General features: G+C 43.2%; 1 protein-coding gene across 7 annotated transcripts in view; it reads right to left on the reverse strand.

Moving 5' to 3' along the window:
• RUNX1 (RUNX family transcription factor 1) overlaps positions 1-21,635 on the reverse strand; it is a 263,885-nt gene extending 242,250 nt beyond the window's left edge. For 2 of the 7 annotated variants that reach the window (XM_070252583.1, XM_070252580.1), the window contains exons 1-2: positions 3,323-3,499; positions 2,992-3,108 (exon numbers count right to left, since the gene is read on the reverse strand). In XM_070252583.1, the coding sequence (XP_070108684.1) occupies positions 2,992-3,049 (58 nt within the window). In that variant the 5' untranslated portion in view covers positions 3,050-3,108; positions 3,323-3,499. Of the gene's footprint in view, positions 1-2,991; positions 3,109-3,233; positions 3,500-5,530; positions 5,546-15,417; positions 15,555-21,486 lie in introns of those variants that run through there. The other 5 variants (XM_023630094.2, XM_070252578.1, XM_070252582.1 and 2 more) reach the window with 4 other exon arrangements.
• Between the last annotated feature and the right edge of the window lie 3,008 nt (positions 21,636-24,643).

The following is a 24,643-nucleotide window of genomic DNA, read 5'->3' on the forward strand; positions in this document are numbered from 1 at the left end:
TTAATCTATGGCTTTCTGTGGTCTTAAATCTTCAGCAGAGCCAAAAGTATCTTCATAAATATTTTTCTGCAAATAGCGGCAGATTGGTGCTTACAGAGACGCAAACTTCATACATTCAATCTTGCAGTCTTCAATTCCCTTTGAAAGACGCCTCTAAGAAGACAGTAGCGAGTCAGCCTCGCTGAGATTTTTACCTGTGGTTCTAGGAACTCGGAGGCATATTAGCATTCAGGTTTTGCATAGACCACTAAGCCACTTCTAAGAACAAGGCTACCTGAGGCATTTTGCAAAAATACGTATGTGCCACCGCTTTTCCTCTCCACACCTACTGCAGCGCTTTGGGCCACACATTGCACCTTGCGAAAGGACACAAGTTTGGGTTCCGCGAGAATTTCACGTGGCGAACCATGCATGATAATTCCAGGGAATTAGGATCACATCTTATCTTCTTACCTAGGCAAACTAAGTGAGAACTTGGTGTGGTGTGCTAGAAAAAGGCTGGCGTTCTCTGTGGTAGACCACATTCGTTTTGCATGCCAGTCTTTCAGACTCCCGCTCGCCTGTCACAGAGAGGGGGACAATCGTGTGCTTGGTCCCACACTTCTCTTTCCCCCAATATCCACATGCGTATCTCGCCAAAAATGAGTTACGGGTTTCCTTCTGTGAGAATTGCATGGACTGATAAAGTACCATCCCAGGAAGAAAACACGACGTTGTTTTCCTCTTCAGCTCGTCGCTACAGTTGGGAGGGAACACCCACTATAAATTACAGGCAGCGAGAAAGGACCACACCACTGAGCACAGCTAATGGCCAAGCTATGGAGACATGGGTAAGAACTCTGAGAGAAGACAATTTGTTGGAAAGGAAGGTGATGCTTCTAGTGTCATGCTTAAGGCAAAGCCCAAATGGTACCAAAAGCAATGACATTTTGCCACCTCTCCAGCTTGGTGGATGGCTAACCCAGACAATGGAAACCCTCACGTTGATGGATCACATTGGTGAAATTAGCTGGGAAATTGCCAAGATTTCATTTTGGTTCTCTGAAATTAAATCTCAATATTATATTACTGAGTTAGAGATTATGAAAGGCCCCAAGTTCCTTTTACGAAGAGGAAGGAGTGAAAAGACCCCTTTAGGCTCTTGATTTGGCTCCCCAGGCCCTCTTCACACCACCCTCCTGAGAGCTCCTGCCCCTTGTTCCTAACCTGGGATGGGGCAGTGTCTGTCCATCGGGCACAGGAAGCGGTGGGGCTGTGTTAGGGGCTTGGCTCCTGTCTGTGCCTGTCACCAGGTCCCCTCACTATCCTAACTGTCCAGTCAGTAAGGACGGCTTTGAAAGCAGCCCAGCACCACACACCACAATCCAATCTATGACCCAGAGGAATGCCTTCAAATTTCCTGAATCTGCCTTCCTGAGTTGATAGAATAGGAAACAATAATCGTTTGGAGCGGGCCTTGAAAGTGGAGTAAAGGCAGGAAGATCTTTTTTTTTTCTGTTATTCTGCAAATATTGCTTCCTCTGCTTGTTAGCGGCCCAGAGGAAATGCAGCGAGGGAGCAGCTCACAGTTTCTCACCAGCGGGCCCGGCGTGCGTTTCTGCCGCAGGAGCCTGAGGCCGCGAGGATGTGTGACTCACACACACGTCGCATGATTCAACTTCACTAAAATTTCCTCAGCTGCCAGTAAAGAAGCACTTGAAAAGCCTTTAATTTGAAGCTTTGAATCGGTTAATGACTTGCTTTCTTCCCCTTCTCCCAAAGTCCTCCCCCACAACCCCGAACACACACACACACACACACACACACATCTTTGTCAAGTTTTTAAATTTCAGGGACCCGGAAACACAGAGGCTCTGTGGCATTCACAAAAGCATTTGTTGTGACAAAGTGGCTGGCAGCCCTCTGCATTCCCCTGCTCACTTGGCTGTAGGAATAAATAATGAGTCACAGATAGTATTTGGGTGCGTGCTCGAGTTTGTAGCCAGAAAATTAATTATTCCCCAGTCCCATCCCACTGCATCCCAGCTCTGCCAAACCATCAAGCCACACGTCGCAGGCGTTGGTCAAAGTGCGTGCCCCGACACACTGCAATGCCTTCGTGACATTTTTATGTTATTATTTTTGTTGGTTTAAGCACAGCCCTCTTTTCCCACCAGAGATACACAAAAAGCACTGGCACACATACATGTTCACACACTCACAGCTCCCCTACGGCTCTGCACATTTCAAAGGGCTGGTTGCAGAAACACAGACAGGTTCTCCACACTAGCTGTTCCTATCAGGAAGCATGCAATCGAATGACTTCAGCCGCCACAACGCCCCACTTAGGAAACTTCTTCATTGCTCTTTGCGGGAGAGACCTCTGGACGTGACAACCTGCTCTCTTTGTCTCTTGAGAGATGCCGGCTGCCTCTCTGCACTGAGGCCACGAAGAAAAGCAGCACCACCCCTTTCTGGTACTTTTAACCTAGGCAGATCTGCCTGGCTCCCGTGCTTTCTGCCTTTTGGGGACAGCCGAGTTGCCACTTCGCCACTGGCACCAGCCTGCCTGCCCAGCTGTGCACGCACCCGCAAAACCCTGGAGCGGGCCGGAGTGTGGGCCACACAGCATGCTGAGTTCAGGAGAAGTCAGCCACAGTCATTCCGGGCAAGGGGCAGCAAAATAAAACCCGGAGAGCTTCGTGCAAGTTTTCTAATCTCTAGGACTTTCATCAGGAACAGCCCCAACTTACTTGCACTTGACAAAGTTCTCACGCACCGACTGAACACTTCAACAGCTTAACTAAGTATTTATTAAAACATTTCTGAAGAGCTGCCATCTGATGAATAAGTAATCCAATAGCCTTGTAATCATATGCCCGAGTTTGAATTCCTCCCACAAAACAGACAGGGAATCAGCAGGGGCTCCCCGCACCGAGTTGCAACAGGCTGCCATTTCATTATCTGCAAAGCTTAGCAAAAGTAGATATTAAAAGATCAGAGCGTACTCACCTCTCATGAAGCACTGTGGGTATGAAGGAAATGACTCAAATATGCTGTCTGAAGCCATCGCTTCCTCCTGCAAATGCACCCTCTGCTGAAGGCGGGGGATTCAATGATTTCTTTTACCTTAGGAGCGAAAACCAAGAAATGTCACTGTTTTAACCTTACTCCCATCCATGGCTCCCTCCATCTCTCTTTTTTTTTTTCCCCTCGACACCTCTGGGACTCCCCAAGCCCTGTGAAAAATGTACCTTTGCGAAAACAAATATTCAAATTGTTAAAGATTAAAAAAAAAAAAAAAAAAAAAGCGGCGTCCTGGCTGTGGGTTCGTGATGCTCACCACTCTGCGAAACCCTGTGGTTTGCAGTCAGTGTGGTTCGTCCTGCCTGCTGACCACTATGCTGGGCTCAGACTTCTGACACTGCCAGGCTACCCAACTTGTGGTTCTGTGGTTGTTTATGAGGCCCAAAGAAGTTTTCACACAACCCAAATTACAAATTTAACTGTTCCCCTTTCCGCAGCCCCATCTTAATTGGTTCTTGCCAATCACGTGACTTAAGTGATGTCAATTTTTTTTTTTTCACTTTCTGAGCAATGTCCTTCCTTCCCTCCACCTGCCCTCCCCCAGACTGTGCAAGAAAATAGCCCAGTAGACTTTGCAAGAGAGGGAATGTAGAAAAAAAGCGCCTCCGTCTCTTATTATATCAATGGTCTTTGCTGATTTAGTAGAACTCGGCTCCTGTTGTTGTTATTTGTGGTTTTGGGAACTACTGATTATTTTGATAAAGATTACATTGCTGCTTATTCAATAGAAATTCTACCCTGGCATCGGGCTGCTGCTCCGACAGGATGTGGATCTCATCATTTAAGATGCTGGGCGTCCGTTCAGGAGAAGTCAGCCCTTGGTAAAGACTAGAACAGCGTAAGTGAAACTATAACAGGAAAAAAAAAATAAAAGGAAATGTTTTGGCGAGAGTCTGACCCCTAAAAGGGTCTAGCAAGTAGATGGGATTTTAAAGCCTGAAAAAAAGGAAAGCATTTTAACTTTGTGATGAAAAGCCCATTTTAATAAAACCAAAATTATGTGGTTTTATTCCTCCTAAATGGACATCTTTTCAGTAAAGAGATAAAACCATAGTAGTTTCTTACACACACACACACACACACACACTCAAATCACAAAACTAAAGGAAAACAAAGAAAAAAGAGGTTCTGTATTTTGGGCCAAAGCAGTGGCCACCCTACAACTATTTATTTTTTTTTGTTTTCACCTATGAAAGTTCGCTGCCTTTCTCAGTTCCGTTCAAGCCATTGGCTAATTCACACCTGTGGGTAAAACTCAGCCTGGCGTTCTTCTAAGCACACTTTGAGTGTATTAAGAAGACTTTACAAAAAATAGGTGAACCAGAGCAGATGCTTCTCCAGAGCAAGCCATTCTCAAGGAACTGACTAAAGAATATTATATAGCTCGTCCTTTATCTCAGGAAGAAGACATGCCTGTTTGGAGGTGCTAAAAATAAGATAATTTTGCATGTGGGCAAGCCACTCTGGGCACACATATTTATTTATTTTTCCTGCCTGTTGGTTTTACCTGCTGCCAAATAAAATAATCTTCTTTTTGAAATTCCAAGATAAAGAAAAACTCTCCTTTCCTAATTAATCACTTTAGGTATTTTGTTCTGCTCCACATGCATCCTCCATGGCACTCCAAGCAGACTGTTCCAACGCACACACTCAAGAGCGACTGTGTCCTGGGTTCTAAAACTCCGACCCTGGGTTCCAAGCTGGTCTGCAAGAACCAGCAAAGGCACCTGGAAAGTCTGTGTTATCAGAAGGACCCCTTGGGTTTTTTCCTCATCCACTCCATGTCACCCCCACCCACAGTGATAATGTGTTTAAGGGCAAATGGCACAGATCTTTTAAAAGGAATAGACCTGATTTTTACTTACTCCTGTTTTGACTAAAGCAGGAACTGAAACTCAAGAGACGGCTTTCTCCCAGACTTGTGCAAAGATAGCTTGCCCAATGTTGACGCCTTATTAATATTTAAGAGAATAATAATGTATGTATCTCTTTTATGGAGTGTATTAATATCCAACTGTAATGCGTGTTTCAAATTGCTTCTCCATGCAAATTCCTTGTTAAGATAATGAACACTATGTTCCTGTGCTCCCTGACAAAGTCAACTCTGGGTTCAACCCCCATCAGATTCTTTTGTGTCTTCTGCGCATCCTCTTGCCTGGAAGGTCCTACGAGCTGAATACCGTAACACGAAGCTGCCACTTCACAACCGGCTCAGACTTAACGATTTAGAAATTCAAGTGGTGATTCGGATAAATCCCTTGGATATTTCATTTGGGAAACTCCCCAGATGATTTTAGCCTTAGGTGTCCAAATGCCTGAGAGGAGGGTTTGGTTGTGTCAGCTAATTCTCGGCTTTTCTCTGTGGGCCTAGCTGGAACTGAATCCAGATCTTCCCCAGTGGGGCCTTGGTAGGACAGGTCAAGTTTAAAGATGACAGGAAGGCTGGGGTTGGCTGAGGCCTCACCGTGTGTTGAAATCATCTGTAACCATCGGGGCCGGGTGTCGACGAGGCACCAGGGGGCAGAGTGTGAAGGCCGGCTCGCTGGCCCTGGGCTGCCTTCCTCCAGGTTATCTGCCACAACAGCTGCAGCAGAACTTCACAGCTCGGTGAGGCAACAGTTGGAGCTCTTCTGGGCATCCTCCAAGTCATGACAATAAGTAAAGACTCAGCCGGACACTGGTGACCTTGGCCTCACCACTTCCTTAGGAGCCCAAGACAAAAAGACACGTATGTCATCCATGAACCAACTGAAGAAATACTCGGTTCTATCTTAGCTAGAACTTCTTGGGATTCTTTAAGTTTGTGCATTGACCCACACCCTCTGTCCTATTTCCTACAAGTGACTCAGATCCTGGGTTGCTGGCTTGGAAATTGTACCCAAGTGGTTGCAGCTGACTGTGGCTTTGCCAAGTAATTGGATGGCAGTTTTGATCCTCACTCAGATTGGCCACAGCTTCTACATGCCACTATCGGGGGAAAATATGCTCAGGTGTCATTTTTAATGGCTCTATAAAAATACCAGCAAAGGCGGAAAGAAGCGTAGTTGCATAACCCTGTAATTAATGTATAGACTTTTTCATTACACGAAAACACTGTCTACACGCTGTCTCTGCACACTTTTACTGCAAAGCAGGTTCCCAGGAGGACAATGCTGCTAACTTCTCTCTCCATAGCACACAGTTTCATTCTTTTCTAAAGCTTTGTGTTCCAACAGAGGTGTTATCCAGAAACTTCCATGCCGTGCTGACAATGACCTCAGTAATGATTTTTAAACGGAGGCATGGACATCAGAGCATCATGGAATGAATATAACCTGCCTTTGGCAAATCCAACGATTTGAAATAACTGGAGAGCTCTGCAGGCCCATCTGTTCTGGATCTTCTTTCCTGGACCCTCATGATGGTGTCCACAGTGGGGCACAGTTGCTTATGCACTAGTCCCTTGTTCCTCCGGGTAAAAATGCAGGTCAAATTTAAGTCACCACAAGACTTGACTTTATAGCCAGACAAGAGTTTCAGTATTTATTTCTTAACTTTCCCTAGATGAAGATGTATTGTTCGGTGGGGGAACAGGATTAAAAAAAAAAAAAAGAGGTAGGCATTGAAACTCACCCATCCAATGAGCGCTGAGTAATGATATGAAAAGTTGTTTAATGATCGTTGTTTCAAATATAAGACTTTACACTGCTCCACTACTCGAAGGGCGGCCTGTGGGTCAGCAGCAGTGACATAGCATGGGAACTTGTTAGGATCAGATTCTTGGGCTGTACTTCAGACCTACCGAATTACAGTCTGTGTTTTTATGAGACCCCCCGACGATTCCCACACACATCCAAGTTTGAGAAGCCTTGCTCTGAGGGAAGCCTTGCACATGTAGGAATTTGGTAAAAAATATGATATGATCATTGTCTACATTCTTTCAGGTCCCTTTTTTCCTCAGAGCTTTCTGAAAGGTCAAACTTTTCTACCTTGATGCCTTGGCATAATTCTTTAAGCCCTGGATGTTTCTAGACAGCAGAGACCCACAAGAAGCATGGCTCGTGCCCTCCAAGATAGAGCTTCCCTGCATTGTCACTCGGACCTCTCATCTCAAGTGCTGGGGTGGGGTCAAGTTTACGGTTTGAGGTTTGACACACAATGTAGGGAGGGAGGCTCCTGTGCGCTCCATCTACCAGGCTGGTGGCCACATGTATATAAACAGAAGGCTTTTTTCCTCCAGGGGCATCAGACTCTCAGTTTTCACCTAGTTTGCAGTTTGGAAACACATTAATCCTGTGAGCTCTTCCAGACACACACCACGTGTTCCTGTGGCAGCACTGCAGGTGGCCTCAGCAGTCCTGCCGTGGGCTGTGGTCCCCATGGGTTCCCTGCCTCTGTTCTCCAGCCTCGGCCTTGCAGATGTCACGCCCTGTGCTTTGCTCCCAAAGAAGGGACCCAGCCTTCTATAGTAGCCACTTGTAACAGCCAGACCTCCCCGAGTCCAGAGGCCCCATTTACACAGGCACCCAGGACTGGGGCGGCTTCTTTCCGATGTATCTGGATCCTTTTAGGTCTGCCTTGGGCCAAGAATCTTGTTTGGAATAGTTTCTCCTTACAGAACTTTGGCTCTTGTGCTTCTGGTGCCATTTGAAACCAAGAGGGTAAAACTGGAAAACCTCAACAAACCGTCTTTGAATGTTAGAAATGTTCAGCATTCGAGGTTTGGTCAAATGATGGAAAACATTCTGAGTTGGTCCTGAACTTTCCAGCCAGCTCCTCCAACCTTAAGTCTAATTTTAGCCTGAGATCCAGGCAGGGAAAGCTAAGGGAAATGAGGAAACTAAAATTACTCTCTGAGTTGGAGAAGCCAGAATTCACATTGGTAAGATAGCGTAAGATTTAATAATTCGGTTTATGTGGCGAATAACGAGAGTCCTCAGTCCGATCAAAGCACCTGGCCTCAGGAACTTTGGACTTTTAGTTTAACTGCTGCTCATTTTCCTGGTGGTAGGCAAATTAACAAACTTCCATCTGACTCTTTACAAACCAAAGTATAATGCTACCTTTTACACCAGGGTGCTTGAGGATCAGTAATTTTTGGACTATGCAAAGTGGTTTTGAATGGAATAAAAAAGAGACTTGTGGTCGATGTTCCAATATGGAAACATGCAACATGTGAATTTTAATACTTGCACTTGCCAGGTATCATAAACTCATGTCATCAGGCCCCTGAATTAGAGGTCTGGGTAAGAACGAGTTGAAAATATCCTCTGCCGTCGATGCTGGAGAAATCCTTAGTGTTCATCACTTAATTTTTGAATTAAATGTTCTTTTGGAAGAATATCATCTAGCCCTACCAATGCAGCCTGCAAATTCTTACAGAACCTCAAATGTCAAAATTAAAAACCATCAAGTCTACTGAGAAATCGAATATTGCTCTTAAAATTGCGCGGTGTGTGTTTTAATTTCCTCCTCTTTAAATTTTCTTCCTATCCTGTTGCCAGTTCAGAAACTGGCTGGGTTTCCAGGAGGAGAGGGGGACAGAAGATCATGTCCATGTTCTGGTTCTGATTTCATCTTCTTCTCAAGTTTTTAGTTTATTCAAAGCAGGGAGAAGAAACTGAGACAGCACTGGATACCACACCAGCTACACTCCAACTTTCAGAACATGACCCCTCAGACTCTGGGGCTGCCTGTGATGGCCCGGCTCATAAAATCATCCCTGGGACTTGACATCTTTGGAGATATCCATACATATTCACATTTAAGTGAAGATACTGTTTCCCACAGAGGACTTATATCTGAGACAATATTCCCTTCAGGACAAGGGAGTTTGGAGGAATGCCACACTTTAGTGGACCAAAAGTATTACTGGGAGGTAAAATGGAAGAGTGGTCAGCTGGGTTTCCATCATTAGGGGGCAATGATTTTTGCACGCAGGACACATTAGAGCTTTGATGGCCTTGGGTTATAATGGAAGTGTTATTCTTAGGTTGCTTTTTCAGATTTTACCATTGACAAGTCTCAAATTTATATTGAAATTGGAGACTCAAGGACATTAGTTTCCTCCTACATGGAACCATGGTGTGAACTGGAGCTCAAGATTTGACTCAGACTCAGGGTGGTTGTTCAACAGATGTTAGGGGCGTTCAGAAAATCAACCTAATGAATGTTGAAAGGCCTGAAATTGTACCCAAATCACCTGGGACTCTTAAAAACAATCCTGAGCTCCTTGAGAATATTGTTTCTGATGTCTACATTAATATCATTGTCAATGAAAAGATGTTCAGGGAACATGCACTCTGCCAAATTTTGCAGGTGACCTTCACCCTATTCCTGCTGTGCCTGTGTCTTTAAACAGGAATCCATCATGGTCCTTTTGACTGGTCTCACTTGTCAATTCCTCCTTTCTTAAAATCACGTTTCTGTGATCAGTGGGCCTCCTCTCTCTTAACTCCTCTATCATGGCGATGGCCGTAGCCATTTATGTATGTATGTATGCATGCACTTAGTTTTATCCTCACTCAAAAACTCAGGTCTAAGAGCCCTCTTCTTGCATGTCACTATCCATATGAATCTACATCTGGGTCTCTCCCACTCCATAGTTGGGCTGATGACTTGTATCCATCTCTACATCCGGTGTGAGCATGCCTCTCAAGGGTGCCCTACATCATAGCGATGTTGTTTTCCTTCAATTATTCTGTTATCACAACACGAATTCACTTGTCTTAATCTTTGGCAGAATTACTCAATTCCCCCTTGATTCCTACATTTTTGGTCTCTTCTAATCTTCTCCCTAGGCTTTTTCAAATGTCAAGAACAGCCCGTTTGCCCTGGAACTGTAGTTACTTCCCTGGGTATTTATTTCCTAATCTCTGGCTAGGCAGACCCGGTCCTGCTCAGAAGAAGGCTCACAGTTTTATGAACCATTCCCATAAGAAATGTATAGCAGACACCAAACGATAGGTATGGCCAAGGTTGGGAGCGGGGAGAGGTGAGCGAGACTTCCAGATGCAAAATTTAAGGAAGCACTGACTATCAGTGTCGACCTTGAACTGGCGCCACCCTAAGAGTGAGTGTTTCCTTAAATTTTACACCCAACATGCCTCACTTGTTTCATCCTAGTCCTGTCTCTGGGTCTGGCTCACAAAACGGAACAGAGACTGTGAGCTGGGCAGAGGGAGGTGTCTGAGTCTGGAACAAACTGTGTGGCTGAAAAGCCTGTAGCCACGGAATAGTGGAGTCTTAAGCTGGATCTTTACAGATATATGTTTCATTTTGCTGGCACTAGTTGTGTACATTTTGGATCTATAAAAGGGCAGGGAAAGCAGTAACGATGGGGGAGAGTCCTGAGGCCAAAGGCAGATCAGAAATAAACTCAGCCACCTTGGGAGCTAATGAGAAGCTCAGCCTGGTGGGAAAAGAGGAGTTGATGAAGGTGATGAGAGAAGGACTCACTTAGAAAGAGAAAGCTTGGGCCTAGGAAAGGAGGACCCAAGGGTCAGGATGAGGCATTTGCTTTTATTTTGTACACAGTGGGGAGCCATCAAAATCTTTGGACCAGAAAAGTGGTGGGATGAAATTGGAGCTTTTGGAAAATTGATCTGGCAGTGGCACCTATGATTATTTAGTTAATCCGTTGACTCTGGAGAGCAGGAGTCTTGCCTATGTTGTGGTTATTATTGTATTTCCAGCATCTATCACTGTGCTTGGTATGTAGAAATATTTTGAAGGAATTAATTAATGGATGGATGGGTGGATGGATGATGCTTTATTAGGATAAGTGGCTGGGGAATCAGAGGCTGCAATGCTTCAGCTTTGAGATAACAAGCACCTTGAGTAAGGATATGGGCAGTGTCAGTGGGGGCAATGGCATTGTGACAGGTTGACTGCACTAACAGCCTCAGTTCTTAGCACCTCCTTGTAGTCACACCCTTTGCCTTGTTAATTGTGGTCCCTTCCCACTCTGACCCTGAGCTCAGCCTTATGATTTGCTTCAACTAATGGGAAAGTAACAGACTTGAAGCAGAGGCTTGGAAAAGTGCTCGCATGTGTGAATGTGCCTGGGCTGGTGTACTGGAAGGCGAGACACATGGAAGAGAACCAATCATCCCAGCTGAGGCTGTTCTAGATTAGCCAATAGCCAGCTGACCATCAGACACTCAGGTGAGCTCCAACCTAACCTAGAAGAACCAACCAGCCAAACTCATCCACAACCAACAGAACTACCCAGCCTTCCCATGAAGTGTGAATAATAAAAAACGGTAGTTGTTTTAAGCCATAGAGTTTTGGAGTGGTTTGTAACATTGTGTTATTGTGGAAATAGTTTTTGTTGTGGGAGAAGTGGAGATGCAGAAAGCACCAGCGCTGAGCTGCAGCCTGAGGCGATAAGGCAGAATCAGTTCATTTTCACAGTGAAAGAAAATAGAAAGCTGAAGATAGAGAATGCATATAAGAGGGAAGTGAGAGGAGCCAGGAGCCAGAGGAAGAGTGGCAAGAGATGTTGGATAAAGATAGAGGAAGATTGTGCAAGCCAAGGGAGGAAGAAATTTTAGGAATGGAAGAGAAATGGAGATAGATGCTGAAAAGAGAAACAAGAAAAACAAAGACTATGGAAAGGTCAACGGATTTGACGAGAAAGAGCCACTTGAGATCTGTTCCTTCATGACGCCTCCTCAGACTAAACAGAAGAGTGGCATCCAACTTTGCTGGTATGCAGACAAGCAGCTCCTCCTTTGCTTGAATAGAAAGTTAATGTGAACTTAATTATTACATGTATATGTTTGACCAAATATATCTAAGTTGATTATGTGGCTTTTTCTGTTTCAGTTCAATTAGAAAAATGTTTATAGAACATCTACTGGGAGAGAATGAGGAGAAGTTACATCTAAAGAAAGAAAGATTTGAGTACTCTTTGTTGCTGCATTCCACAAAACAGCTAGATTTTGAGGGTAACTTTGAGATGGGCTGACTTGAGGCAAAAGGAAGTGACTTCAAAGAGATGGACAGCCACCCTCCACAGCAGCCATAGGTGTTGAATCCTAGTGGGGTACTATGGTGGTCACCTGTGCTCCCAAGATATAATGGATGTTCCATATCAGACTGAGGGGTGAGACCAATACCACGCGGGAACTTCCGAAAAGGTGTTCAAGAACCACTTGGATAAGTGATCCTCAGTCAAGATATAAAGGGTCAAGAGTGGGCATTGAAGAGGAGGGTCTCAGGAGAAAGAATTTCAGATGTGGCTGCTCCACTCCTCTCCCCAACCCAAGTGGCCAAGGGGTAGGGAAGAGTCTGTCACTCAAGTCAAATCTAGTGAGAGGGGCTTGAATCAGACCATGCAGAGACATGTGTCACTCAGTCTGGGGCCTGAGTCACCCCTGGGAGTGCAAGTGGCCTCTTGTAAGGTAGAACAGGGGCTACATTAGGAATCTACAGCAACCCCCTCCAACGTGCCTCAGCCGTGGAATCCCCAAGTAGGATGTTGGCTTGCCATTGCTTTAAAAGGGATTCTGCCCATAAGGATGGACTGCCCAAACAAGGATATTTCAGCTAGAAGAGGTTGTGGTATGGACCTTTGCAAGCAGAAGTTGAGATGAGATTAAGAACTAAGAGCCTAGAAAGGGGCATAGCCCCGATGTGGGGAGTTTCACCAGAACGAGCCTAATGGGAGGGCCCAATGTACAACTCATGAGAATGCACAAGAGAGAAACCATGTCAAACATATATGAGGCCCAGAAAGAGCCAAGCCTCTTACAACAGCAGCTTACATGTAAGTACCTCCTAATAACCCCCCCCCCCCCCTTCACTTTTGCAGCATGGTGGTGTGAGGACCTTGCTTAGCAAGGGCTGGGGGTGGGTGGAGAAACGCTGTAGGAAGAAAGGAGCTGGACCCCACTCCATTAACCCATCGAATCCCTCAGCCCAACAGGCTCCAACTGTGGCCATGGGTGTTGAATAAAGTTTGCAGTTTTGATTATTTGGGACTTGGTTTATGACTTACAGTGACTGTACAACTTTTCTTATCTAAGCGAGGGGCAGGGAAAGGATCACTCACACTAAATTGGCTTAAAAAGACAGAAGACAAAACTCAAGTGGCTTTTCAAATGGTAGAAACAACCCAAAACGTCCATCAATGAATAAATGGATAAACAAAATGTGGTGCGTCCATACAATGGAATACTATTCTGCCATAAAAAGGAATGGAATTTTGATATCTGTTACAACCCGGATGGATCTTGAAAACATTATGCCAGACACAGATGGATATATTGTATGATTCTACTTACATGAGGTACGGAGAATAGGCAAACACAGACAGAAAGTAGAATAAAGGTTATCAGGGAGCAGGGGGAGGGAGGAATGGGGAGTCATTGTTTAAGGGAAGAGTTTCAGTTTAGGAAGATAAAATATTCTGGAGATGGATAGTGGTGATTGTTGCACAACATTATGAATGTGATTATTAATGCCACTGAATTGTACACTTACAAATGGCTAAAATGATAAATATTACGTATATTTTACCACAATAAAAAAATCAAGTGGCTTTTAGATTAGATCCAATGAATTCTTTGTGTCCAAAATAACTAGTTACATCTGCAATGAAACTCTTGTACATTGGTCCCCACACCTCTCGGGTGAGTAGCAGTGACGTTTATTTACTATTGTTTGTTCCCCTTTGCAATGCTGGGTTGGCCAGTTTAAAATAGATACAGCTAAGATCTGACTTTTGCCTTTAGGGAATTGGGTCAGCGTAGTTTGCCTTATGGCTTGAGACTCTTGGGATGGTTTCTTTAATTCAGTGTGTGACACAGTTAATATAATATTTATTACCTGATACACATTTACTAAATCTATATTATTTTTATGGTAATTGGAAGCAATCAGAAGACTGCCCAGAAAAATGGTTCTTCAGAAAGTTTCTAACTTTGGCTGTACCTTACATGGTAGTCTATACCTTTTCTTGCTTCTAGAAGAATCTAGAGTTGTATCTTAAGTTGAGAAAAATGAAACTTCACAAGACTCTTTTCTTCTAGAATATAAATTAGCTTGTGTTAAATTTTGCATTGAAAACTATCTAGACCCACACACTCAGATACTCACACAAACACACACACACTTGAATCCAGAATACTGATTTCACCTTTGGCTGTACTTGGCACCAATATTCCGGCAAGCCCAAGCACATTATCTTTCAGTGTCCCTAGTCCCCATAGTTAGTCGACCACACAGAAGGCAGAGTAGAGGGGATAACTGGCTTAATGATAAGTCAAATGATTAATCCTTTTTTCTGCAACATCTTAATCTGCAGAGATTACCATGTTTGATGCCTGAATTATAAATACACTGCCACTCGTGTTTAACCCTACACAGTATCTTTTTCCTCGGATCTACTCAAGTGTTCACCAACAGCCTTCTAGGCTTCTAGCTCCTAGGTCAATCAGATGGAACCATGGAAACATGCTGATTAAATTGTTTTATCCTCCTTGGAATGGCGTGTCTCCCAGTGCACCCTTTTCAGGGATGCCAATGGAAATTGACAATAAGAAATGGAGGTATGACATCTTGTTGACAATTATGTCCCTGTGCTATGATGTTTCTGGGACAGTGCTGTCCCTGCACTACCTAGGACCTGGTTATTAAGGTGGTGAGAAGTAGGGATGAGTTCTTTTACCTTCAGAACCCTTCTTCTACTAAAATACATATCTTTTAACGCCACGATTTTCATCATTATTCATATCACTCGCTCACTGAATAAATGCCCTTGAACTCATTCTCTTTTTAGGGTGGACTGAAAACATTTGGAATGCTTAGGTGATTCCACTGTGCTGCAAGACCTTGCCTTAAGGGAGGAACATATTTTTGGTCCATCGCTTACTCTCAAGTTCAAGTTTCTCTCTGCAAAGGACATGCTTCTGTGATGCAGTGAGGGCAGGGGTGCCACCTTTAGCAAAACAAAACTAAAAAGGATGCACCGTTAACTTTGAATTTTAGAGTAAAAATGTATAAGTTTTTAGTGTGTCCCAAATATTGCATGGAAGATACTTATGGTAAAGAATTATTCACTGTTTAACTGAAATTCAAATTTAACTGAGTGTTCTGTACTTTATCCGGCAGTCCTTGTTGACGGCCAAGATGTGGGATATGCATGTGTACACATATCACCTAAGACAGAGGCAGCTCTGGGATAAATTTAGAAGATAATAGAGTACGCCACCGGATTTCAATCACTCCGGGTGGGTGTTGGGGTTTTTCTTCTGTTTTTGTAGCCCTTTCAAGGCCCTAGAGGCTCACCTTGCTAGTGGTTTGTCCAACAGTAAGAAACAATGGCAAAAGGGATCATTTACCTTGTTTTTTCCATGCTGAACTCACCTGCTTTCTTGTCCAGGAGGACTTGCTGTGGTATTATTCTTCTCTGCTCCTTTTCCAAAGGAGAACCCGGGCGTGTTAATTGCTAGGTGGCAGCTACACTAAATGCAAGTGGACGACAGCTGGGAGCCGCGCACGTTCTGCAAGGAGAGGTTTGGGTTTCCATTGTAGTGAGCGTCATAATCTTGCACCCTTCCATCTGCACGAACTTTTGTTTTAGGTCTCAAGCAATTGGCTAGAGTTGAAAACATAAACACCTCCATGCGCTTGCCCTTATCATTGTTTTTTTTTGTGTGTGTGGGTTTAGGAAATACACCTGAGAGACCAAAGGCACACAATGAACCCAGCAATTACCAACCACCATGGGCAGGCGGCAAGCACTCAAACAACAAAACACCCGAGGATGGGCTGCTGCCGGCTCCTGACTTTCCCCATGGTGCTGGGGGCCCCTGGCAGGGGCTGGCTCCAGATCTGAGTCTCAGACTCCCTCCCACTTCTGTCCTGGGCCAGCTGATCTCCGTGCTGCCAAAGATGGGGAACTTAGGAAGTTTCTCTCCTGATTTATTTTGAGTAAACAGCTGGTACAGGTCACGCACGGACGGTGCTGGGAAAACTAATAAAGGGAAAGAGGAAGGACATAACTAGTTCGTTTGTCATCCATGAAACATTTAATTGCGAAATTGTACGAAGGAAAATTGGATCTCTCTTTTTTTCCCCAGGTATGGCTTTGGCAGAAAAATCCCAAAGGTTCATTTGAATGTGGAGACTGAGGGGTGGGGGTAGGGAGAGGCGTTTGAAGCCAACACCACCATTTCAGCCTTTGGGGGCGGAGCTTTTCATCATTCGATACATGTTTGCTGAGCACTTCTATGTATCAGGCATCATTTTAGCGAACAAAATAGACAAAACACACTTGTCCCATTTAAGTTCTGGGGCAAGGCAGTCTAGAATAAAGGTTATGAATGTGAACGTTGGAGCCATACTACCTGAGTTTGAATCCCAGCTCAGCCACTTGCTAGCTACACGTCCTTGAGCAAGCAATCAAACTTGTCTGTGCCTTGGTTTTTTCACCCCCAAAATACCATTACTTCCTTCATAGGGTTGGTGCGAGGTGGCAATAATCATAATATTTATTACTTCATAGGGTTGTAGGGAGGATTAAATTGGTTAATGCCTATGATGTACTTAGAAAACTTCTTGGCACATACTAAACAGACATTAGTTCTCATTTGGTGGTGATGTTGTCTTGCTATTTAACACTAATTAATGTGCTATCTGTGGGACCTTTTGCATAAATGATGAAGAAAGGGAAAAAAGATTACTTCTCAAATCTATTATGGGAAGATTGGGCACATGTGATTTTATATTCATGCTCCCTCCCACTGAGAGTAAATGACTTAAGAAATTGTTTTTACTTGCCACATTCTACTTGGGTCCCCAAACATTAAAAGCACTTCTTCTTTTAAGCAATTCTTTAAAAATTATTAAAACAGCAGCGATGATATAAGCCATCTATTAGAACATGTAGAAAGCATGTTTATAATTTCTGAACGAGAAATCAGAATTCTCTTATTGAGTAATTGGACTGAATTATTGTCCAGAATATTCTCTGTGCTCCCCTGTGCCTCACATGCCCTGTGCCTTCACTTCTTTTTCCGCCATGAGACTGGCAGTGTGTTGGCTAGGGGCCGCTTATTCACCAGATAAGGAGCAGACACAGCCAACATGTAGCCAGCAGGCAACGTGGGGAAGAAATCAATCTCTGTGGTTGTAAACCACTGAGATTTGGATACTTTGTGGCCATAATCTCGCCCATCCTGACTGATACATTGGCTCCAACCAACATTGACCTAACTCATTGTTTTCTCTCTTTTCCTGATGTCAGCTATCGCTTTTTTGTTAGTTAGATTAGATTAATTAGATTATTATAGAAAGGCTTTATTTTTCATACATGAAAAAGTAAGGGTTGCATCCAAAACAACCCATTTTTCCTTACTAAATATAATGGATCCACCACCCATGCGTTTATTTAAGTTCGCCATTCTTTTACTTATTATTCACTCAACAGACCTTTTGATACACCTAGTGTGTGATGCTTTCTGGGCTGGGTGCTGGGGCAAGCAAGTTTAGATACGCATAGGACAGGGTCCTATCCTTGGGGTGCTTATCAAAAGAGTGGACAAATCTGTTTCAGGACATGTAGAGTTGTAGACACTACCTATCTGTTATGCAAAGTAACATTGTGTTCTACTTTGACAACCCGCCTTTAACTAGTTCTAGTATTTCATGAGTTGGTATTGACTTATTGGTTACGCTAATTTCTAAGGGTTAAACTTAAATCACATCCCTTAGCTCCTTAGCTCCTTAGCTTTCAAGGCTAAACACATGATTTCCTTAAATTCATCTCTCACCAAATGTCCCCTCATTCTCCTTAGTGCTGTTAGTTACCTCTCATTGGCTATCTACACCTCAATCCTTTCTCTCTTTCGGGCAGATATTTAGAGTAACCAAAATCTCTCCAGCTTTTGATATCCCATTACTTTGTTGGAAAGGAAGATATTGCTTTCTTCTGCTGTTTTCTTTCCAAAAATGTCTAGGTGATAAACATTGCAAACGTATTTGTGATTTACGCTACTGTCTGGCCAGAACTTTCTAGATAGTGGATTCAGTCTCCTACTTTTTTTTCCTTGTCATCCACTTGCACTGGAGATTTTATATACTCTGGGGCTCAGGAATAGGGGAGTAAAATTCCTTAAACTTAGCACACTATCACTTTTTCCAGGTTCCTGGGTACACCACATATCTTATTAATTGCCAAATGACCCCATTTTTAGTGAGTCCTAAGATCTTGTAACAGATCTACACTCTAAAACAAATAAACCCAATATTTCACAGAGAATGGACAAATGGAGTTTTGCATCTCAGCCAAAGTAAGGAGTTAGACTAAAAAGGATTTAAAATAATAATAACAACAAGGTATATTTCTTCCCGCTTTGGTGACTGGATTTTCACTTGGGAAGATGTTTCTTTATACAAACAGAAAAAGAAAAGAAGGATCCTATTTGTTTTAATTTTCAAATTCATGATTTTGAATAACTTAAAAATACTTCCTTTTTAAAAAGGAAAATAAAAACTGATGAAGAAATGATAGGAAAACACTTGATGTCAACTTCATCAACAGTGGAATTCATTAAAAGTTTACTAATTATACTAGTAACTGTCATTGGTTGACCCCCACCACCGCTAAGTGCCTTACACTTATTTAATTCTCACAAACCCATATTTATCCCCATTTTACAGATGAGGAAATGGAGGCATAAGGAGACTAATTTCCAAGGCCACACAGATAGAAAGTCGGGGAGCAGGTCTTCAAACCTCTGCATGCCGGCTCCACATTCTGAACAAGTCATCACAAAATAATAGTGCCCAGAATATCCCACCTCTTTACTTCTGCTCTTCGTTTTTATTCTTAGCCCAAGAATCAGCTAAAATAGGAAAGAGGAGATTTGTTTCAACAGGAATTCAAATTTCACATGCTTTGTAGAGCGGCACTGGCGTCATTTGCTTGAGGTTAGTGAAAATATTTTCACTAAAGTTCAGAGAGTCTGTAGGAGGTAGTACCCAAATTTTATTGTCTTTCTTGTCTCCACAATATGCATTATTTATAAGGTGTTCAATTATACTACAAAGGGGTCATATGTTCCCTTTGGAGATTTAAATAGCATTTTCAAGGGATAATATAAGTTGACCATGCCTAGGCCTGCGTTTGTCCAGGTCTTTATAAAACGTAGGAAGCATTTAGGTTATTTTAGGTCTTATTCAAGGAGAGAGGTGGAAGTGATTTGGCAGTTACCCAGATTGTTTGTGAAGTAATTCAAAATTATCATTACATTTTTCCTTCCTCCGAATGCCCTGGGTACTTTTTAACCACTCATGCAATGAATATTGTGTACCACCCAGGATTATAGCTATCAGAGCCCACACCTTATCTTTCCTGACAGACTGCACAATTTGGAGTGCAAAGGGCATAGCTCACTCATTGCTTTGGTACATTTAGAACTGAGAAAGTGGTAGGGATCCATCCTTTTTTGTGGACTAGTACATCAGCTATCTATTGCCATAATCATGCTGAATTGAAAACATCCAGAAGTCCTGAGTACATTTACCAATGAGCATTTATTACTATTCTTGGATCTACGAGTCAGCTGGGCAATTCTTCTGGCCTCGGCTGGGCTCACTCGGGCATCTTCTGTCAGTTGCAGGTTGGGTGGGAAACTGCTGACCTTGGCTGAGATTTCTCATATGTTAGGTGTTGGCTAGTCTAGGATAGCTTGAGCTGGGACAGCCAGGCTCTCTCCCATGTGGTCTCTCATCCTCCAGGATGCCAGCCCAGCCAGGTTCTTACAAGGTGACAGAGAGAACGAGCAGAAATGCATACAGTCTCTTGAAGTCTAAGCTTGGACCTGGCACGTTGTCACTTCTACTGCATTCCATTGGCCAAAGCAAGTCACAAGCCCAGCCCCTATTCAAGGGGTGGAGAAATGGACTGCATCTCTTGATGGGAAAAGCTACAAATTCACATTATACAGGATGAGTATACAAGGAGTGGTTGAAGAATTGGGGCCATTTTTGAAACCACTCTGCCACAACTAGAATAAATAAAGATGAATCAGAAGTGATGTCATGAAGTGGGAAGAGGAGAAAGGGCAGAGCAGCTGGTTCGGGGTCCCTGCCCTTTCCACAGATACTTCATCGCAAACTAGTCATGTCATGTTCTTAATCACATTTTTGCATCTTCTCAAGGTTGTTGTGAGAATCCAATGGGGTAATGCACACTGAATTGCTTTGCAAATTATAAATTTCAGTGCGTATGTGAACCTGTAGTGCTATTATTCCAGTCAAGATTGGAAAGTCCTCCTGCCAGTCCAGTCATTGACAGATTCTAAATAGCACACACAGAGAATCTGTAAATCCTGATAAACATTTTTCTGCATTTACTCCAAGACTGGATCTGATGCATCCTGAGAATCAGAGAAGGTCCTACCTCGTGTACAAGGTACCACAGGAGCCCGCTCGAAATGCAGAGGTTTTAAACACACCGCTGTAATCTTCACCTTCAGGAAGAGCTGACATTTGTTCCCGCCCCGGGTGGCTCCCACACCAAAAGTGGGTGGTACACAAAACTTCCGACCCCTGCGTTTGCTTCTGCTTGGAGGATTAACAAGCTGCTAGAATAAATGAAGTCACAACATTTCCTGTCCCGGATGTTGTCAGGTCACAGTGTAAAGGGCCTTTCCTCTTTACTGCTGCCAGGGATGATTCTGTGGCCCTTGTTGAAGTGAGAAAGAGTCTCTGATGAGGATACTGGTAACAGGGTACTTTGGAGGGTTTGAATGGATGGATTTCCCCCCTCTTGTGGCACTCCTGGTGATTAAAATGGAGATGTGTTTTGCATAAATGACTTGTAAGGAGTCTCTTACATACCCCAGTGGTCTGGCTTTGTTTATGAGTCAAATGTGAATGCAAATATTTAATACATTGTGAGAAATGACATTTAGGGAAAAAAGAACCCGAACTGATTTAATATGTGTAAAGGGCAGCCCGCATTGTTGTCCCACACTTCCAGAACTCTTAACAACTGAGGTCTCTAAGATGGTCCATGGCCATTTTTGGTGCCTGAGAAGACGTGGGTTCCTAAATTGAAAGACCTAGCCAGCATGAGTTTAGAGAAAATTTGTGGCTTCAGATTTCATTCTCCAAAAGATTTATCACCGTATGTATAAATCTTAAACCCCAAATTACCCTAAATGGCGTTACACATGGTATGTACACCAATGGGACATGCAAACCAACAACATAGATTTTTTCCCCCCTTCTTCTTGGCATTGACATAACACACCCTGCATGAAGTTCAACCAACCAGCCATTCGTTTAAAACCAAACCCAAGGCATGGGCTACACTAATTCTGCACATAAAATTAATTCCTCCGAAATGGCGCTGGTGCCCTTGGGCTGCCTTAAGCCAGATGAGAAATCTCTGGTTTTGCCCTTCCTAACATGCAAGCCACTTACCTTTTCCTGCTCCACGTCCCCTTCCTGTCTTGGGAGAAGGACTAGAGATTGAAGGTGGCCTTGGAGAATCAGATCCTTCCTCTTGACTGACTTTGAGCGCCATCCTGCTGTTGGGCTGAAATGTTTGAGCGCAGGGTGGCGTGGGCTCCAGGGCTGATCCGAGAGCAAGCCTATCTGGCCAACAGCAGCAGCGATGTAGTGAAGGAAAGACAGCACTATCCTTTTTTCATTAAGCATATTTATAAACATACTGAACATGAAACATTTTTCCTTTCTTCACAGTGATGGATGATTATATGTCTATGAAATGTTTTCATTTATTTGGCGCCAGGGTAATCAAAGTCAGTTGAAACTGTCCTGCTGAAGGGAAAGAAAACAAGTAGGCGTGGGACAGCCTGTGCTCCTTCCCTCATGCTCCTCAAGGGTCGTAGCTGGCAGGAAAGCTCGCTTCGCAAAGGAACATGCTCTTCAACTGCTAATTACTCCCAGTCCTGCTCATGGCTGCCATCCACGGAGGCTGTAGCTCTGCAGAGCTTTCAAAGCCATCGCCTCCACTCTGGAAGCAGCGTGGGAGCATCGGGGCCAGCCTGTGCGTGACTCTGTTTAGGCTGAGAAAGAGCCGGTCAGCCGGTCCCAGAAAACCTTTGTGAATGAAATGCGTGTGCTTTCATGTCCGCCCTGGCCCGTGTTCTGGGTCACTCGTTGTGATCTCCAACATCCTGTTTAAACTGGTGTTTTCCACGACATACAGACAAAACGATTTCTATTAAAAGCTCCTAATGACTGTGCAAAAACAGGCAACAGAGATTAGGCAGGGAAGCGGGACCGACCTGCCTCGGAGAAAAAGATAGAAAGCTGATGCTCAGTTCTTCCTTTGGATGGGGTTTTTTGGGTGCCTACGGAACCCAGGTCTTTGTTTTACAAATCCAACATTATTTTGGAGAGGCCACTGTTTTGGTGAGTTCATCCAGCCTAAACCACAGGATGGTTTTGCTCACTTTTGGTTATCTCTGGGCTTCATGGTTTGTAATATAGACCCATTTATAGGCATGAGGGTTAAGACCCTCTGTGGGTAAAAAAACCAATTTCTCTGATCTTTAATCATCACCTTTCAAGGAAATAATTTGAATACTGGAGTAGGGAGGGGACTTTCCCTTCTTGGATAGATATAAGAATTTTTTTTAAGTGAATTAAGAGAATTACCTTATAGTTGTTTTCTTATTAAAACAGGCAGAGTGCTAATTGCTGTTTTCAAAGCAGGCTCAGAAAGCAATGAGTTTCTTCCTGGCTCCACATTAACAAAGTGCAGAGGGCTTAAAGAGGGTCCTTTTAGAACACACTCATATCTAGTTTTAAGAAAATTATGACTGTCCTTATAGTATAGAAACCGCTATCCTAGATAAACGCACTGTGTTTATTCTGTAGTCATTAGCTGTAGAAAACTAGTGATCTACCCTAAGGCTCTTAGAATTCTGGCATTGCAGTTACTGAACTCTTCATATTATGGAGGATAATTGCTTGGTATACTTCACCTACAAGGGAGCAAAGACTTTACCTCCGCATTGTGCCAGGGCACAAATGAGCATTTTTAATTATGAAATTTGAATAAGAATCATAACACTGCAAGTCACTCTGTCTGAGTCTGACAGAGATACCTTTTCTGTAGGGAACAAAGGGCAAAAGTGACCAATAGAATAACCAATAGATCTTCCTGTTAGTCTTATAAATTCCCATTTTAGTGGTGAACTTTGGAGGGGCCCAATTTCTCAAAGAAAGCTTGGGTGTAAAGCTCAAATAACAGAGCACATAATTTACGATATTTGAAACTGCTTCTATAATGCTGGGGCAGTTTGAAAAAGACAAAAAGCAATGTGAGAGGTGGTTTTTCATGTTTCATATTATCTTTCTATAATTAAAAATTAACCACTATGATTAAAAAATATGTTGGTAATACTTATAAAAGAAGGTGTGACAAAGGGATTCTTTGGCCAAAAAAGGGATGGTTTGAATAATGCTTGGGGTAGTGACTCTGATTTCAAATGTTTAGCTCTTCAATTACTTGGTGTGAAATCTGTTACTTCACTCAGAGAGAAGCTGATTAATTCAGAAACTGGTAGAAACCAACTTCCTCCCAATAACATAAGATGATGTCACCCCAAAGGTTCAGGCAGTATGCTAAATACAATTTCAAAATAGCCAATCATGTTGGCTGAGATGAAGGGGCCACAGCCAATCACTATCATCCATCCTCCATGATCCAGCCTCATCACCTTAGCCTCCAGAGCCAGCATGGGTAAAGCCAGGGCATACAGCCGAGTCTTATACAAATCTCTGAGATAACTTTATTTCTGGATAAATAAATCATGTTAAGAATTTCTGTGGCAGAAAGGGATCCTATAGACAGCATAACTCTCATGTCTTTTTAGCCAATATTTTTCCTTCATAGATAGAGCCAACTGACTTATTTTAGAATGAGCATTTTATCTTTTTACAGGCATCTCTTTCATTTTACTTAGAATCTTATCTAAAAGGTAAACAAATACTCAAATGTTTAATATGAATTGAGAGGAGACAGCCCCCTAATCAGAAGTCGGTTAAGTGGTTTTATTTGTCAGCAGATTATATATTCTAAAAAGGCAATCAGCTGTCATTCTCATTTGGTTAATTTCCAATAGGCTCTGATTCCTTCTGTGCGCAGCTTCTTCAAGGCTCAGCCAAAGATCCATACTTCCTTCTTCTCATTTACCATCTATCATTCTTACTGTAGACTATTCAATGTCTTGAAATATACACGAGGCCTCCCACACTCACACGTGCACGCAGTCATCTACATTCAGGACAGGCTGTATAATCTTCGAGGCCCAGTGCAAGTTGAAAGTGTGGGTTCCTTGTTCAAAACTTATTAAGAATTTCAAGATGGCGACAACAGAACATTAAACCAAGTGTGAAGTCCTTCTGAGCATGAGGACCTGTAAGACCACATAGGTCTCATGACCACAAGATCAGCCCTGTCTGCATTAGTAACTACTCTCACACACATGCATCTCCTTGCAAGTACACAGCAAAGAATATTCGTGAAGAAACTGAGCTTTTACTTTGTGCTAAAACTCTACTTTCTGCCCAACACCAGTTACTCATAACTCAGTCATAATATATT

The sequence above is a fragment of the Equus caballus genome, chromosome 26, assembly GCF_041296265.1.
Source record: "Equus caballus isolate H_3958 breed thoroughbred chromosome 26, TB-T2T, whole genome shotgun sequence".
Taxonomy (NCBI): Eukaryota; Metazoa; Chordata; class Mammalia; order Perissodactyla; family Equidae; genus Equus; species Equus caballus.